An 18,544-nucleotide genomic window follows, 5' to 3' on the forward strand; every position below is an offset into this window, starting at 1 on the left:
GAGGGGGGGTCAATCTTCACCAGTTTGACCTGCCCACCCCCGCTCTTCCCTCAGAGAAGGTGCAGATTGAAACTGCTGCTCCCACTCCTAATGCCACCAACACTCTGGTTTCTAGCAGGGAGGTGGAATCAAAGGGCGCCTGTTGACCTGTGATCCCTCCCCTTCTTCTGTCAAGGCCTCATGCCTCGTGGTGTCACTCAATAGGGGCATGACCCCCTGCTGTATGGCCTGTCAGTTGAAACAGGAGCTCTTCCCTCGGATGACAGTTGCTTAGACCTCGGTGGGGGAGATGAGAAGGTTGTGCTGTCTCCTACAGCCGTCTTGGGCTTGACCCCCGTTGACCATCGGAATAATGGAAGAGGTTGTGATTCTCTCCACCCTCCGCCTGGTAGTTGATAAGGGATCAACCCCCCTCGTTCGATGACATCCGAACAGTTGATAGGTCTTGGAGCCCTCTTGTTGACAGCCGGACAGTTGACAGCCGGCGCAGGTCAGATGAGGACTGTCCTCTCCTGTAGACTGCCTGACGTTTGGCCTCTCTTGTTCCCCCTCCGAATCCTCAGGACTCGGTCACTGCATTGGCCGGAACTCTCAACGCTTGAGAGTCAGGCTTCTCCTGGATCCCTTGGTACCCGCCTTGTTACGGTCCCCCATGGAACCGCTGGGTAGACACCAGCCAGTGTCTCGGATCGTTAGTACCGATGGAATCCCTGGTTTCCCTCGCACCACACTTTGATGAATGCTGACAAACCAATCTCCCATCCGTATCCTGCAGTGAGTATATATCGCTTCGGTGGACAACGCAGGTTACTTATATCACAACAATTGATTGAGAATTCCAAATTGTTCCTCCCTCAGATACTTGTTATTGTTCTGAGTTGACAACTTTTTCTTTTCCAAATAATTTATCTATATATTTCATGGCTTCTATATGTTAGTATTCAATTAAATCGCATTTCTCTCATTTCTTTGTGCTGTACTTTTTACTACGGCCTTCACCAACAATTCCTATACGAGTGGTCACAAACCATATTTCCCTTAATCTTACATATTTCACACACTCTGCCAGCCCCTTACAAGCTGTCAGAGTCCCCCATAAGACAATTATCAATTACACATGTCCACACCTTACATTAAAACTATTTGGCCAATGGCGACCAAAATTATCAGAGCTCGGCTATGTACAGAGAACCTTGTTTCCCCAACCCTATACACACCAAAATGTGACACAACCTCCCAGATTCTACATCTGGACTCTTAATGAGCGGAAAACAGAATTATGAACTAGCTCTCATCCACACTTCGTTTCCAGCTCATCATATAGACTCTTCTATCAGTCCCGCTGTGTCACTCCACCAACCTGTACCCTGACAGACGAGAGTACGTCTCTCAGTCCGCCAGCATCTAAAAAAAAAGAAAGATAAATGAAAAGAGAAGAATCGAAAACAAAACATTTAAATATGAGTGTCATATCACGCAACACAACTCACAATTTCTTCATCAAACAAAATCAGACTTCCATCCAGAGGCATAAATACCCCTGTAAAAACTAGGGAAGAAATAAAACGAAATAAAACAATATATATATATATTCTCTCATTTTAAATTTTTTTTAAAGTCTTTTTGACTACCCTTTGATCAATCTATCTACTGATCAAGCATGAATAATTACTACTGGTCACTATCTGAAGTAGTACCATATCATTTCACTGTCTAATATTATATTGCACCATTATCCTGTTTTAAACCCACCAAAATCTGTTAATATGATTACTAGTTACTAGCTAGTTACTTCATCTCCTCACATCCCACTTACCACTGTTAGTCTTCCACAGCCGTTTTTGTAACTTGCACACATAATCTAACCATCCAACTTATCTATATATATATTTATTTTTCCTTTTATCCCTTCATTTTCATTTCCTATACTTTTTTTTTTTTTTTTTTAAGATTTAATATCTATATCTATTTTCCTGAGCGTCATAGCGTCTCCTGTGCATTTCCTCATTGTTCCTTTCAGCCTCGGTCCTCTGCAGACACAACCTTACCACCTTGCAATTGGTTTGATAATGACCCAATACGCCACAGTTCCAGCACAGCTGTCTGCCGGTACCACAAACCCCGGGGGCCTCCTGCCTGCAATCGGATGGCTCCGATCCCCTTGACAAGTTTACCGGGCCCAGGTTCTGTCCTTGCTCTCGGCCATATCCTCCACGGCCTTCTCCTCTGATGGTCTTTCGACCCCCTTTCTGTCCTTGGGCTCGAGACCCTTGTCTGCAGTTTCTGGCCATATGACCTGTTTGGCCACAATTTCAGCATTCTCTCGGCTGGTATCTCACAGTCCCCGACAGGCTCACATCTCTCCGGTTCCCCCCCGAGCGTCTCCCTGGGCAGGTCCTGCTGTATTGGGGGAGATGCACATACCTGTCCTTTTCTGCCGCTGCCCCTCGGGCCTGTCCTTGGGAGGGACCTGGAAACTCACCCCTCCCGTGGTATCCATGCCCCTGCTGTTCAGCTCTCTGTCCGGGCAATGGAGCATGTGGCATCTCTTGGTCATGTATCTCTCGTCTTGCAACCTGCATCAATATTCCAAAAATCGTAGTTGCCATAATTTTAGCCTGTTCATCCTGTTCTCGCTCTCGTACTTCCGCCCAGTGCGCGGCTTGGTCAATAGCCAGCTGCCTCTCCACCAGGTCTCTACGGACTGTCTCATTTCGATCGAACGCTTCTACGAACGCTCTCTGTCGTTCTTGAGAGAGGCAGGTCTGCCTCTCTTCCTCCACCCTGGCGCTGGCTGTCTGGCTCCCCGTCACCGGGCCCGCCTCTCGTTCTGGCTCTGGTGTTGGGGAAAATCTGGACAAGGGGAATTGGGGCTGTTCTTGTATTTTCCCATACCTGTCGTCTGTCCCACGTCCCCGTGGCTCCGAATCACTCTCCTCTGTTCCAGCCGCAAGGCCAGGGTGGGCCTCCTCTGACTGCCTTAAAGATGCAGCCTTTCTCTGTCTCTTTGTCATTTTGTAGTTACCTAATCTGGATTGGCCCCGTCGACTCCTGTTTGACGGACACTGGATGGAGTAAAACAGTTGTCTCTGTTTGTCTCTCCTCAATGACCCCCTGTGTTGGAGTCAAAGTCATCATTTCAATCGCTTCCACCATGCCGCTCACAGAGTCCGTCATCTCCAAATCAATCAGGTTAATTTCAGTGGTCTTTTCTATCTTGGGAGTGTCTGCAAAGGTATTCAGCTTACACCCACTATAGTCCTTGTGTTGGCCTTCCACACTTCGTGGCTTCTTTTTCAGCTTTTTGTTTCCCTTCTTCCCCACTCTGCCCCTCCTCTTATACTTCAATACAAGTTTTTGTAAAGGCCTGAATATTGTTGGCCATTTCTTTTTCACCTCTATGGTCATATTACCGGTTATTGAAATAGACAGATTGTCAACATTTGTTATTGTTATCTTATCTAAGCCTCTAGTTGCTCCTAACAAAGTTTCACCAAGGTGAACTTGCTCTATATTTGCCATTCTCACACTTTCAACCACTCCTGTAATATTACCGTTTGGAAAAACAAGCTTCTCTGTGTTCACTTTATCTATCAACTTGGGTTAACTTCACCCACACTTCCAAACTTTTTACCGGTGTAGACAGGAATTGGTAACTTTCTTATCTTTCATACTATACCCCCGGGCTCTTTTTTGGTGTTGGAATCGTCAGAACTGCATCTGTCCTCGCCCAGTACCTATCAAGACAAAAGAACAACACCTGCACTTAATGTCAGCGCCACTTTCCCTCTTTATTCCATCAACATTTTACTCACTTGGAATGTCGGGCTTCTCTATACTAATAGGACTTAGAGAGATTTGGTGCAATTTATTTGAACATAACGACACAGCCTTAGCTTTGTTTTCTCCGTTGTCCCATTTGAAAACAGTGGATTTTCCAATCACTTGTCGTGAAACCCCTCACACGAATCTCTGGGGAATACAAATTCGCATCAACCTCGCCCGTCCGTTCCGGTATGCTGTTGGTCCTCCTTAGAACAATCAGAATTAGTTTCACAACAGCCTATCATTCCTAAACTTCTGGTGGATATTCGTTATTTAGCTGTTAAAAACTTGGTCCTTTCTTGATGAATCTGTCATATAGATCTCGTTGTCAGTTCGAATATCCTCATCAACTAAATGGCTAACTGCGACCTTAAATGTAAAAAAAAATTCTTGTTTGTTTGCTTTTCAAGTCCTAAAAAAGTCTAAAATGTATTTCTCTCTACATTACAATCAACATTTGCATTTTAACATTTCATCACATACTTCATACAACATCATTTTCATAATTAATAAACAATTCTCCCCCCTTAACACCAATTTTGGTGTTAGCCTCTTCCGCCACCATCTAACAAGGAAAAAATTAATTTTCAGCGGTTTATACCACTAAATCCTTGTTCTTTATGTAGGCGTCCAGCCGACTGTGTCATAAATCACAGACGCCAGCACCACACTTTAGTCAAATCCCTACAGACCCTTGACTCATCAAAGGCCTGCCATCTGCAGCCTAAAGCATCTCCTCTCAGTAGCGACCTGAAAGAAAAACCCCTAGGCTCCTCTTTACAAGGAATATCATGATAAACGTCCAACCATACTCGTTCCTAGACAGGCCAGTCCCCATACGGCACCCAGATTCACATTCATAATAACAACACTTCTATCCAAAGAAACACACACAATATGGCGTAAAGCCTAACCCAGTTTCCAAATACCCCCCAACCCCCACTAACACACTTCTACCTTACAAAAATAATGCACAAACCTAAGCTGAAAATGAGAAGTGATTCCCTTCTCACAGTCATATCACCTGTCACCTTAGTGACACATGCACAATGGACGACTTGCACTCTAATTAACACCAGTCCATACACCGGGTCAACATCTAATTTACAACCGCCGCGGAAGCAGGGGGCTGTGAGAAGCTTGGAAGGGGGGGGCACTGAAAAGGGAATTACAACTCACAACAGGAGGGGGGGAGTAGGGGAGTAGGGGAGTAGGGGGCGTCTCTCAGCCTTCAGACACCGGCGGGGAGGTCCAGCCGTACCTGTCGTGGGTCTTTACCAGGGACTTAAAAGCGGCCTCCGCTACCTTGCGGCTGAAGGCCTTCTTGGTCTTCCCAGTTTTCCTGCAGATTCGTCCCTGTCCTATTACGAGGCTTACGGCAAACTGACTCATAATGGTCTCCACGGTGTAGGCGCTGGACCACCCGCAGGGTCAACAGCTCCATACATATGGCCCGCCTTCTAACACGTAGCCGTTCTCCAGCCGCGGGGTGAGCACCCGCATGAAAGGCGGAGAGAAGGGGAATTTATCTGGGAAAGAGACATTCAGCAGTATGAACTCGGTGTTCGTTTCCTTCATGTCCTGCCATAACGCAGAGTCTACGTCTACCTGATGCAACTTGACATTCCAGTCAAAGAGGTTATCCTCGACCAGTTCCACCGTTATAAAGTTGTCACCTAGCCGCCGGATTCCCTGGAGCTCTTTCATGAGTCTCCGCGTCCGGACCTGGGTGCAGTGTCGCCAGTGAGGTGCCGATGGCGGTGCAGAGGGTGCACTGGTCGCTTTCACCCTGGCGATCACCCCTCCTCCTGCCATTTGTTGTTCCTCCTTCGCCGCTTTCACCATCTCCATTCTTTGGTCAAATCAGTTGCGCAATACTCAATTTCAGTGAGTCGTTCCTATATAATTCACTTATGACATTTAGGTAACATTAATCAACTACAGTATCACGGAGACAACTACCTATTATTATCACTCTCTTCCAGTCGATCATAATGTACATGACCATATTACGGAGTGCTTACCGCGGTCAAGAAAGGGAGAAAAAGCGAGGGAGAGATAGAGAAATTAGCGGGAGGGAGGGAGAGTTAAGGAGAGGGGGGGAACTGGAGAGATGTGAGCCTGTTGGGGACTGTGAGATACCAGCCGAGAGAATGCTGAAACTGTGGCCAAACAGGTCATATGGCCAGAAACTGCAGACAAGGGTCCCAAGGACAGAAAGGGGGTCGAGAGAACATCAGAGGAGAAGGCCGTGGAGGATATGGCCGAGAGCAAGGACAGAACCTGGGCCCGGTAAACTTGTCAAGGGGATCAGAGCCATCCGATTGCAGGCAGGAGGCCCCCGGGGTTTGTGGTACCGGCAGACAGCTGTGCTGGAACTGTGGCATATTGGGTCATTATCAAACCAATTGCAAGGTGGTAAGGTTGTGTCTGCAGAGGACCGAGGCTGAAAGGAACGATGAGGAAATGCACAGGAGACGCTATGACGCTCAGGAAAATAGATATAGATATTAAATCATGAGCCTGAAAAATAAATAAATAAAAAAGGATATAGGAGAGAATATATATATATTTTTTTATTTCGTTTTATTTATATACAGTGTACAAGTCATTAAATGGAATATATATATATATATATATATATGTATATATATATAAATGGAATATATATATATATATATATATATGTATATATATATATATATATATATATATATATATATATATATATATAACAAAGTTATGTTGTGTAAATATGTTAATCTGATGAATGTACAGTGATACAAGACAACAATCAATATACTACGGTAGTAAGCCATACTGGGCACCAATAAGAATAAATATGGAATACAGATATATATATATAGTATATACAGTGCACAGAGTGGGTATGTGTACAGTTATATAAACAGGAATATATGCTACAGTATATGGGTAGACTATAGGTTGAGGAAGTAGTTATGATTACAGTGTAAGGCAGTTATCATGCACTGAGATAGAGTTACAGGTAAATGACATGTATGTGTCTCTAGTATGTATTGGTTCTGTTGGCACAGGAGGACACGATTACCAACAGCTGGAGTTCCCCATTTTGAGAACCACTGTGCTGAGGAACCCATGTCCTTCTACAGACCCCTTTGATTATCAGATCTATATTATGGTCTGGATGTGGTGCAGTCTAAATACCAGTGTCCCGCTCGGTGACAGGTGTGTTATATGGTAGGGTAGGTTCAGGAGAGCGTGAGGGACAGGTGGCTCTAATGGGGTCAGTCCATCTCTCCTCTCCATTTACTGAATTATTGAAGGCGGGACTAAATCCAGGTGCTATTGATGAGTGACAGCTGTACACTTACCCCGGAAGACATGGCCTTCTCCATGACTTCTCTCTCTCTATAACCCTGCCCCCCTCTCTCTAATACTGTCTCTGTCTCTCAATATCTCTCTCTCTCTCTCTCTCTCTCTCTCTCTCTCTCTCTCTCTCTCTCTCTCTCTCTCTCTCTCTCTCTCTCTCAATATCTCTCAATCTCTCAATAATCAAGAATCAAGAATCAAGAGGTTTATTTGTCACATACATACCAGGGCATACAGTGAAATGCGGGTGGTCATGCCCGCATTGATTGTGCAAAATACAATAATAGAATAGAATAAAATAGGCATAGAAAAAATTAAATAGATAAGACACAAGATATGCATGGTAACAAAAACACATGCTAGGTTCCTGAGAAACTGGTTCTTATATACACTACTATGCAATATACAATTTACAATGTTAACTCTTAATGTATCTAAACTATACAGTACCTCCTTCTTTTAAAGGGGCTATGCATTATAAATGTCATTTTTCAGTCTCTAGCATTGTATTATAGTAATAGGAGTTCGTATCAATGTGTTTTTGGGCCTAAATACTATATTGACGAATTCCTCAGCTACAGCCCATCCCCTGTTTGCCTCTAGTAAATCAGGTCATGTTGATTTGACGACCTGGTGCACGTCACAGGGTGCTGTTTATAGCGCAAGGTGATGTGATTGGCTGTGTGGTTTTACCTAATGCCCGCCTCCATTCTTGGTACCTGGAGCCGATACAACCTGGAAACAGAAATTGCCGTCACTCGCCTCAATTTCACGATGAGCAGCAAACCCCGCAGAACATGTAATGTTCCTGGTTGTAGAGCTACCGAGAAGTCTTTGCACAGCTTCCCCGTTGATGCCGAACTTCGCCAACAATGGAACAAGTTCCTTTTTGGTGACCCTCCAAGTTCCGTCGCAACGTCTAATACTCGGGTTTGTACTGCACATTTCTCCGCCGACGACGTCACCAATCAAGGTATTTTTGATGCTGGAGTGGTCTCCATGTTGGTTCTGACCAAAAGAGCTGTGCCTTCAATACGCGACCCGACACAAGAAATAGTAAGTAGATATGTCGTGTGAGATATGTTATCATAAATACCATCTAACGTTATAGTAACTGCTGCTCTTTATAAAGTAACGTTATAGAAAACTATTGAAGCAAGCTAGTCATAACTTCTAAATAAAAGAACACAACTAGTGAGAGGTAAACAAGGTAACGTTATATTTAGTGGCTTGTATTATATTGTAATTGATTTACGATTTGGTAACTCTTAGGCCACCACAAGTTCCAGCGGCAATGTACGCCTTTCTCCTGCTTCAAGGGACTTCAGTTGCCAGACAGACAACCCAAAGATTCGTTCTGTTGGTACACAGCTTTCTATGAAAACACTTCGTTCGCATGTCAAGAGTCAAGGTAGGTTTGTAACTCAGTGTGATGTAATGTAATAATGTGTAATAATGTGACCCAGAATTGTTTAGATTGGCCCCCTTCACCCACCGCTTTCACCCAAAGCTGTAAAGGAATGTGGATTGTTTGTATAGTGTCTCCCCCCCCCCCACCTCCAATGTAAATTACCCAGTATGGTTGTCAATATACAGTATATATACAGTATATACAGTCAAATGTATATACTCCCTTTTCTTGACTCCTTCAGTATCACAAACAGTACTGTATTTGCAAATCAAATTTAGCTCTAGTGTGGTGACCCATGTTGGCGTTACACAGGTCACAATGCTAGCTCTAGTGGTGACCATGTTGTTGTTACACAGGTCATAATGCTAGCTCTAGTGTGGTGACCATGGCGGCACGGTGGTGTAGTGGTTAACACTGTCGCCTCACAGCAAGAAGGTCCAGGGTTCGATTCCCGCTTGGGGACCAGGTTTCCATGATGCCAGTTACCCAGGTGGGGTATCTCCCAGGCCTTTCTGTGTGGAGTTTGCATGTTCTCCCCGTGCTCGCAAGGGTTTCCCCCCCGATAAGATAAACCCAATGGAAAAACATGCACAACAACAAGATCGCTAACGCTGTGGCGTCCTTGACGAAGACGGACAGGAGCACTTGGATTGGTCCCCTGGCGCGGCTCACGTTGACGCCCGTCTGCTCCCGGCTGCCCTTGGGGGGGAAGGGCGACGGGATGGGTTAATCGCAGAGACGAATCGCATGCATGCATCGCATGTGTGCCAATTGATGACCTCGGAGCAGGTCCTAAATTATTAAATTATTATGTTGCTGTTACACCAGGTCACAATGCTAGCTCTAGTGTGGTGACCATGTTGGTGTTACGCCAGAGCAGGTCACAATGCTAGCTCTAGTGTGGTGACCATGTTGGTGTTACACCAGGTCACAATGCTAGCTCTAGTGTGGTGACCATGTTGGTGTTACACAGGTCACAATGCTAGCTCTAGTGGTGACCATGTTGTTGTTACACAGGTCACAATGCTAGCTCTAGTGTGGTGACCATGTTGCTGTTACACCAGGTCACAATGCTAGCTCTAGTGTGGTGACCATGTTGGTGTTACGCCAGAGCAGGTCACAATGCTAGCTCTAGTGTGGTGACCATGTTGGTGTTACACAGGTCACAATGCTAGCTCTAGTGTGGTGACCATGTTGGTGTTACACCAGGTCACAATGCTAGCTCTAGTGTGGTGACCATGTTGGTGTTACACAGGTCACAATGCTAGCTCTAGTGGTGACCATGTTGTTGTTACACAGGTCACAATGCTAGCTCTAGTGTGGTGACCATGTTGCTGTTACACCAGGTCACAATGCTAGCTCTAGTGTGGTGACCATGTTGCTGTTACACCAGGTCACAATGCTAGCTCTAGTGTGGTGACCATGTTGCTGTTACACCAGGTCACAATGCTAGCTCTAGTGTGGTGACCATGTTGGTGTTACACCAGGTCACAATGCTAGCTCTAGTGTGGTGACCATGTTGGTGTTACACCAGGTCACAATGCTAGCTCTAGTGTGGTGACCATGTTGGTGTTACACAGGTCACAATGCTAGCTCTAGTGGTGACCATGTTGTTGTTACACAGGTCACAATGCTAGCTCTAGTGTGGTAACCATGTTGCTGTTACACCAGGTCACAATGCTAGCTCTAGTGTGGTGACCATGTTGCTGTTACACCAGGTCACAATGCTAGCTCTAGTGTGGTGACCATGTTGCTGTTACACCAGGTCACAATGCTAGCTCTAGTGTGGTGACCATGTTGGTGTTACACCAGGTCACAATGCTAGCTCTAGTGTGGTGACCATGTTGGTGTTACACAGGTCACAATGCTAGCTCTAGTGTGGTGACCATGTTGGTGTTACGCCAGAGCAGGTCACAATGTGTGAGTGTGTGAGTGTGTGAGTGAGTGAGTGAGTGAGTCAGTGAGTCAGTGAGTGAGTGAGTGAGTGAGCAAAGTTATCAATAAATCCCTTGTTTGACTAAACTATGTTTTGTAAATAGGTGTTCAGGCGAAAGTCGTGTCGGTCTCGGTGGGGACACAAAATACTGGATACTGGTCTAATCAACAGGGACCATCCACGTCAACACCTGTGAAGGGGTTTAGACCCAGTAAAAGACCACGACTGGAGTCTGATGACGATGGAGTGACCGACAGCTCGATCGATGTTCCAGAGCCGAAGGATTCCACTTTCAACATTGACTCTTTGATTAGCGAGCCCTCGATTCTAGCGTAAGTTAGTTGTTACAAACATCTCCATGGCCCGTAAAAATACAAAAGAAATACATCGTTTACGAAGACAGTCTACTGGAATTATTTCAACAGTGTCCGGTGTGCGATGCTCAATGTCATATCACCAAAACTACGCGAGGGACCTTCTTGGCTGTCTCCCAAGTTTGCCTCGGTTGTAAATACAGCCGTAAATGGGCGAGTCAGCCTCTCATCGGCAGCACACCAGCTGGAAATATTCAGCTTTCTGCAGCAGTTTTTTTCACTGGCTCATCTTTCACCCAAATGGAGAAGGTATTTGATTTGATTGATTTGATTGACAAGTCAGATATACATTATGTTTTTGTTTGTGATTCACACGTGCATATTAACAAAGCGTTATTCATTTATTCTTTTAGGTCCTAAATGCGTTACACGTCTCCACAATAAAGTACAGAGCGTTTCGGGAACACGCCAAGAAGTTCTTGGAACCTGCTGTTCTAAGTTTGTGGACCAAGGACCAAGACGTTACCCTCGCCAGATTAAGCGAGAAAGAAAGCGTGATAATCGGCGGTGACATGCGAGCTGATAGTCCAGGTTAGAAAAAGCTCCCCAATGACAAATTCCTACTTTATGAATACATTTTTAATATTGCACTACATTGATTGAAATTGTTATTATTATTTTCAACAGGCCACAGTGCTAAGTACGGAAGTTACTCTGTGATGGAACTCGCCACCAATCATGTCATAGACGTCCAACTAATTCAGGTAATTAACAAGTCTGAAGAGACACTGCACCCTTCATTGTGCTCAAACGAACACAAAGCTCTCGGTCTTGAATCTTGAATCGCTGTAGGTGTGAAGTGGTCTGGCTGGCTGTGTGTGTGAGCAGGGTGTGAAGTGGTCTGGCTGGCTGTGTGTGTGAGCGGGGGTTAGGAAATGTTAATTGTGGAATTTTGAAAAGGCTATTTCATTGCTCTTCCCTTCCTTGTTCCAGAGCAATGAGGTGGGAGGCAGCTACCATATGGAACTAGAGGGCTTGAGGAGAAGCCTCGCTCTTCTGGACGCCAAATCCGTGACCTTGGACTGTATTGTCACAGACCGTCACCCGCAGATCCAAAAGTACCTGAGAGATCACGACATCAAACACTTCTACGATGTGTGGCACGTGGCCAAAGGTATGTCGAAAGGCATCCCACATTCAATCCCACCCCTCCTACCAACCCCCCCCCACCCACCCAACCAGTACTGTAATTGCAAATCTGGTATGTCAAAAAATTTATAGATGTAGCAGTACTCCAACCAGTCAATCAAGTTTGTAAATGGTAAATGGTGCATTTATATAACGCTTTTATCCAAAGCGCTTTACAATTTGTTCCTCACTTTTTTCACCCACCCATTCACTCACACATTCACGGCAGAGGCAGCCATGCAAGGTGCAAACCAGCTCATCGGGAGGGAGCAATTCCACCCCTCCTACCAACCCCCCCCCCCCCCCCCCCCCCACCCACCCAACCAGTACTGTAATTGCAAATCTGGTATGTCAAAAAATGTATAGATGTAGCAGTACTCCAACCAGTCAATCAAGTTTGTAAATGGTAAATGGTGCATTTATATAACGCTTTTATCCAAAGCGCTTTACAATTTGTTCCTCACTTTTTTCACCCACCCATTCACTCACACATTCACGGCAGAGGCAGCCATGCAAGGTGCAAACCAGCTCATCGGGAGGGAGCAATTCCACCCCTCCTACCAACCCCCCCCCCCCCCACCCACCCAACCAGTACTGTAATTGCAAATCTGGTATGTCAAAAAATGTATAGATGTAGCAGTACTCCAACCAGTCAATCAAGTTTGTAAATGGTAAATGGTGCATTTATATAACGCTTTTATCCAAAGCGCTTTACAATTTGTTCCTCACTTTTTTCACCCACCCATTCACTCACACATTCACGGCAGAGGCAGCCATGCAAGGTGCAAACCAGCTCATCGGGAGGGAGCAATTCCACCCCTCCTACCAACCACCCCCCCCCCCCCACCCACCCAACCAGTACTGTAATAGCAAATCTGGTATGTAAAAAAATGTAGATGTAGCAGTACTGTCTATCTGTATGTCATGTATGTCATACGACTGTTATGTAATGTTATGTTATGTTATGTAATTCAAGGTCTGTCTAAGAAGCTTGACAAAATTGCACAGGCGAAAGACTGCAAGGTCATAAAAAAGTGGCGCCCGCACATTTCTAACCACCTCTACTGGACAGCTGCCACGTCGAAGTCTGCCGATGAGAGGGTTGCTAGGTGGAAGTCTTGTCTCAATCACATGATGAATGTACATGAACACGACGAAGAACCACTCTATCCGCGTTGTCTTCATGCTGACCGTGTATCAAGAGATAGTAGCAAGTGGGTTAAACCTGGTATGTCTGTCTGTCTTTCATCATGAATATATACTCAACATATTTATTTATGTCCTCATTCTAGATTGGTGTGATTTACAAATGTATACTTGCTTGAATAATTCTAATCTACTGTAATATACTCTAATGAAATATCTGAATGCAATTTCTTTTTTACTTTAGACTCAAAACCGGCCCACCAGCTCGAGAAGGTTTTGCTAAACACAAGGATCATCAAAGATGTCGCCAAATTGAGTCCACACCATCAAACGTCTTCATTGGAGTCCTATCACAGTGTGATTTTACGTTTTGCCCCAAAAAACGTGTTTTTTTCGTACATAGGAATGCTTTGCAGGTATTTTATATTGTGTACAAATGACTAATTATGGACTCCTGATTTGTCAAATAACTCATTATGTTGCATTAGATAACCTCAGATCAACTACAAATATATTGCTTGTGCTTATTGAAATTTTCCTTTCAGACTATACCTAGCTGCCATGCATTTCAATGAAAACTCAAATCGCCAGCAAGCCATAAACGCTTCTGGAGAGCTGGCGTACAAGATGAGTTTTCCAAAGGCCAAAAAAGGTGGACACACAATAAAACCAAGGAAAATCCCAGCGACAGTCAGTAAGTAAAAATATCAACATTTATTATTGCACACACATGACCTATATAAATAGACAAATATTTCCACTTACAGTGGAATACAATAAATTGAATAAATAATAACCTTTTTAACATGACAAAACAAATAACAATTTCTCATTTACAGACTATGTCAACCAGCTAATGGAGCTACTGTTTGACTTCGTCCTTCGTGACCCCCAACAATATATCCAGGTGGTAGAGGCGATTGCCATCCCAGAACATTTGTGCGCACAGTTCGACAGGCCTTCCATGGAAGAAGCGGTTTCCAGCTATGTGTCACGCTTCAATCCTGTACCGGTCTGAAGCCAGTATAGACACCATCAGCATCCGGAAATTCTGTGCGGATTCGAACCACTACACAGGATGGGATTACTACCCTCACTCTGCGGCCTAAGTAGCCGAAGCACCACGCGACAAAGCATCTGTACGCGATATATCTGAAACGGCTGAAGAAAATCAAGTATTATATTTATGCACAAATAAAATAAAAAAAAAGCTGGGAAATAACCATTTGTCATGTCATGTCATTGGACAGTAGCAAGCATTGATTATATGTGATGTGCAATAAGGATTAGATTGTGTTTGCAAGAAAGATTAGTATAGTCTGAGAGATGCAAGATGGAGAAACACCTGTAAAAAAATATATAAATCTGTAATAAATATTATTTACTTATTGATTCCGCTTTCTGGTATCCGGCCAAAATCTGCCTTGTAGATATTAGTTGCCATTTGGATGGTATAGGGGTTGAAGCACACTGGATCCAATCCCGGATGATCAACCATGCACAGTAGTCCAGTTGGTTCCTGGTTAATTCGACGTCTGACCTATATATATAGAAAATTAAATCGTTAGCCATATGCATGGTTTTCAGTGCTACCAAGATGCAAGTTTGTGTTACTACTTTACCTGTGGAACTTCCATGCAGCATACATTCTCAGTCTCTGTTGGCATCCGTTCACAATTTCCGCACGTGCACCTAGTAGATTTGAGGGTGAATGAAATTATCAATCAATGGAGGCCAGAGAAAGACTTTCGTCTTGTTTACATCAGGGTCCCCCAATTTCAATCGTCATGGTAACATATAGATAGACAGTACTGCTACATCTCTATATTTATGACATACTATATTTCTATTGCTACAGTATTGCTCAATACCAACAACTGTTATGATGGAGGCCAGAGAAAGACTTTCGTCTTGTTTACATCAGGGTCCCCCAATTTCAATCGTCATGGTAACATATAGATAGACAGTACTGCTACATCTCTATATTTATGACATACTATATTTCTATTGCTACAGTATTGCTCAATACCAACAACTGTTATGATGGAGGCCAGAGAAAGACTTTCGTCTTGTTTACATCAGGGTCCCCCAATTTCAATCGTCATGGTAACATATAGATAGACAGTACTGCTACATCTCTATATTTATGACATACTATATTTCTATTGCTACAGTATTGCTCAATACCAACAACTGTTATGATGGAGGCCAGAGAAAGACTTTCGTCTTGTTTACATCAGGGTCCCCCAATTTCAATCGTCAAGTACAGTTAGTGTCAGTCAGTACAATCTAACGTTAGTGAGTGTGTGTTTTCGACGGGCGCGCGCGAGACAGAAGTACACAACTATTATATAACAGTAAGTAACTAATAGTGCAATTAATCAACTTACCAATCGGAAACGATGTAATGTAAGCCTCGATCGCTGTTGTTTGGGGGTTAGTGTCAGTACAATCTAACGTTAGTGAGTGTGTGTTTTCGACGGGCCGCACGCGACAGAAGTACACAACTATTATATAACAGTAAGTAACTAATAGTGCAATTAATCAACTTACCAATCGGAAACGATGTAACGTAAGCCTCGATCGCTGTTGTTTGGGGGTTAGTGTCAGTACAATCTAACGTTAGTGAGTGTGTGTTTTCGACGGGCCGCGCGCGACAGAAGTACACAACTATTATATAACAGTAAGTAACTAATAGTGCAATTAATCAACTTACCAATCGGAAACGATGTAATGTAAGCCTCGCTGTAGCAAATCGCCTTCTTCTTCTTCTTCGGGATCAAACTGTGGGTCGCTCTCTGGATCCCAAACATAATGTACATCCATGTTGTATTAGTTAGTAAAATCGGTATATGTTTTTGCGTGTCGAAATAAAAACCTGAAACCTAAGACCTCAGACCTCTACCTGGATGGAATGACGGGGAGATGGGCGGAGCTATTTGGTGGGTGGCTGTCACTCAAAGTGTGGGTGGAGCCAAGCCAATAATAGCCTGCTTTCATGAGGCTGAAAAATGCTGGTTTTGAGTACAAGATTAGAAATATAAAACAATGGTTATTTTTGGAATAAAAATTACACATGTGTTACATAGACTCACAGGAAGTGTGTAAAGTTGCCCAAATAGTGCTAGGAATAGCACTGCATGACACCTTTAAAGTGATTCTAAAGATTCTATTTTTTAAAGTGACATTTTGTTTAAAGTGATTGTTTTAGCGGTTGCCGCATGAGTGGTATGTGTGTGTGTGTGTGTGTGTGTGTGTGTTGTATGTGTGCGTGTGTGTGTGTGTGTGTGTGTGTGTGTGTGTGTGTGTGTGTGTGTGTGTGTGTGTGTGTGTGTGTGTGTGTGTGTGTGTGTGTGTGTGTGTGTGTGTGTGTGTGTGTGTGTGTGTGTGTGTGTGTGTGTGTGTGTGCGTGCGTGCGTGCGTGCGTGTGTGTGTGTCTGTGTGTGCTCATGTGTATTTGTGAGTGGGGAGTTCAGTGTTCAGTGTTCTGATGGCCTGGGGGAAGAAGCTGAGTCGGAGTCTCTCTGTTCTTGCAGCGTGTGACTGTAGGCGCTTGCCTGACCGCAGCAGCTTAAACAGGCTGTTGTTGGGGTGGTGAGGGTCTTTCATGATTCTGCAGGCTCTCGATTTGCACCTCCTGTTATCCTTTTAAGTCCTGCAGGGGTGGTAGTGCAATACCGATAGTACGCTCAGCTGAGCATACCACTCTCTGGAGTGCCTTCCTGTCCTGTGCCGTGCTGTTTCCAAACCAGGCAGTGATGTTTCCAGTCAGAATGCTCTCTACAGCCCCGGAGTAGAAGGAGTGGAGTATCTTCCCAGATACTCTGAACTTCCTTAGCTGTCTCAGGTGATAGAGGCACACTTTTTTCACCACAGAATCTGTGTGTAAACCATGTCAGGTCCTCTGTGATGTGGACTCCCAGGTACTTGAAACTGCTCACCCTGTCCACGATAGCCCAGTTTATCCACAGCGGCATGTGTGTCCCCTGCTGTATTCTCCTAAAATCCACGATCATCTCTTTGGTTTTACCAATGTTCAGGAGTAGGCTGTTATCCCGGCACCAGCGTGCCAGTTCATCAACCTCCTCCCGATAGGCCTTCTCGTCATTGTTAGAGATCAGCCCCACCACCACCGTGTCGTCCGCAAACTTCACTATGGAGTTGGAGCTAAACCTGGCCACACAGTCATGTGTGTACAATGAATACAGCAGGGGGCTCTGAACGCAGCCCTGGGGGGACCCGATACTCAGGGTGATTTTGCTGGAGGTATGACCCCCCACCCTGACCGCCTGGGGCCTGTCACTTAGAAAGTCCAGGATCCAGGGGCTCATGGCAGAGCTCAGACCCAGATCAATCAGCTTGTCAACCAGTCTGGTGGGGACTATGGTGTTGAAAGCTGAACTATAGTCAATGAACAGCAATCTCACATAGCCCCCCTTCTGACTCTCAAGGTGAGATAGTGTGTTGTGCAGTACTTGGGAGACCGCATCGTCTGTGGACCTGTTTGTCCTGTATGCAAACTGCAGTGGGTCCATGTTACTGGGGAGGGAGGCACAAATGTAATCCTTGACCAGCCTCTCAAAGCATTTCATGACCACAGAGGTGAGTGCCACCGGTCTGTAGTCATTAAGGCCTGTTGGAGAGGAGTTTTTTGGCACAGAGATTATAGTGGACATTTTGAAGCAGGCAGGGACCATGGACTCAGCCAGGGATAGATTGAATATAGATGTAAATACTGGGGCCAGCTGGTTTGCACATGACTTCAGTATTCGTCCTGTTATCCCATCTGGGCCAGCCGCTTTCCGAGTATTTCTCTCTCTCTCTCTCTCTCTCTCTCTCTCTCTCTCTCTCTCTCTCTCTCTCTCTCTCTCTCTCTCTCTCTCTCTCTCTCTCTCTCTCTCTCTCTCGTGTCACACACGCACGCACGCACGCACACACACACACACACACACACACACACACACACACACACACACACACACACACACACACACACACACACACACACACACACACACACACACACACACACACACACACACACACACACACACACACACACACACACCAGGGGCGGATTTAGGATTGTAGGAGATCCGGGGCTTAGCCCAGATAGGTGCCCTTTATTTTAAATTTTCTTTTTATTTAATATTTTTGTTTATTTTTTATTTTTTAATTTAAAAAAATAAAAATTTGGGCAGGAAAGGGATGGTTTGGAGGGGGTCAGGCACGACCCCTTCCACGGCAGATTTATTTTTAATTTAATGAACCTGTACGTGCAATTTCCTGCAATATAGAGCCTTCAATCTTGACCAATAAAGCTGCTCTTTTCACTATAAAACTCAGTTAACCATAACGTAGTTATGGTTAGAT

General features: G+C 44.6%; 1 protein-coding gene across 1 annotated transcript; it reads right to left on the reverse strand.

Moving 5' to 3' along the window:
* Positions 1-5,049: 5,049 nt before the first annotated feature.
* LOC311223202 (ubiquitin-conjugating enzyme E2Q-like protein 1) lies at positions 5,050-5,583 on the reverse strand (the record flags this gene model as incomplete). Its single annotated transcript, XM_084307963.1, is given in 3 exon segments — positions 5,050-5,257; positions 5,259-5,277; positions 5,280-5,583. Coding segments are annotated over 3 exon segments (480 nt in total). The 5' UTR covers positions 5,533-5,583.
* Between the last annotated feature and the right edge of the window lie 12,961 nt (positions 5,584-18,544).

Source organism: Notolepis coatsorum, assembly GCF_963971535.1.
Source record: "Notolepis coatsorum genome assembly, chromosome: 2".
NCBI classification, from domain to species: domain Eukaryota; kingdom Metazoa; phylum Chordata; class Actinopteri; order Aulopiformes; family Paralepididae; genus Notolepis; species Notolepis coatsorum.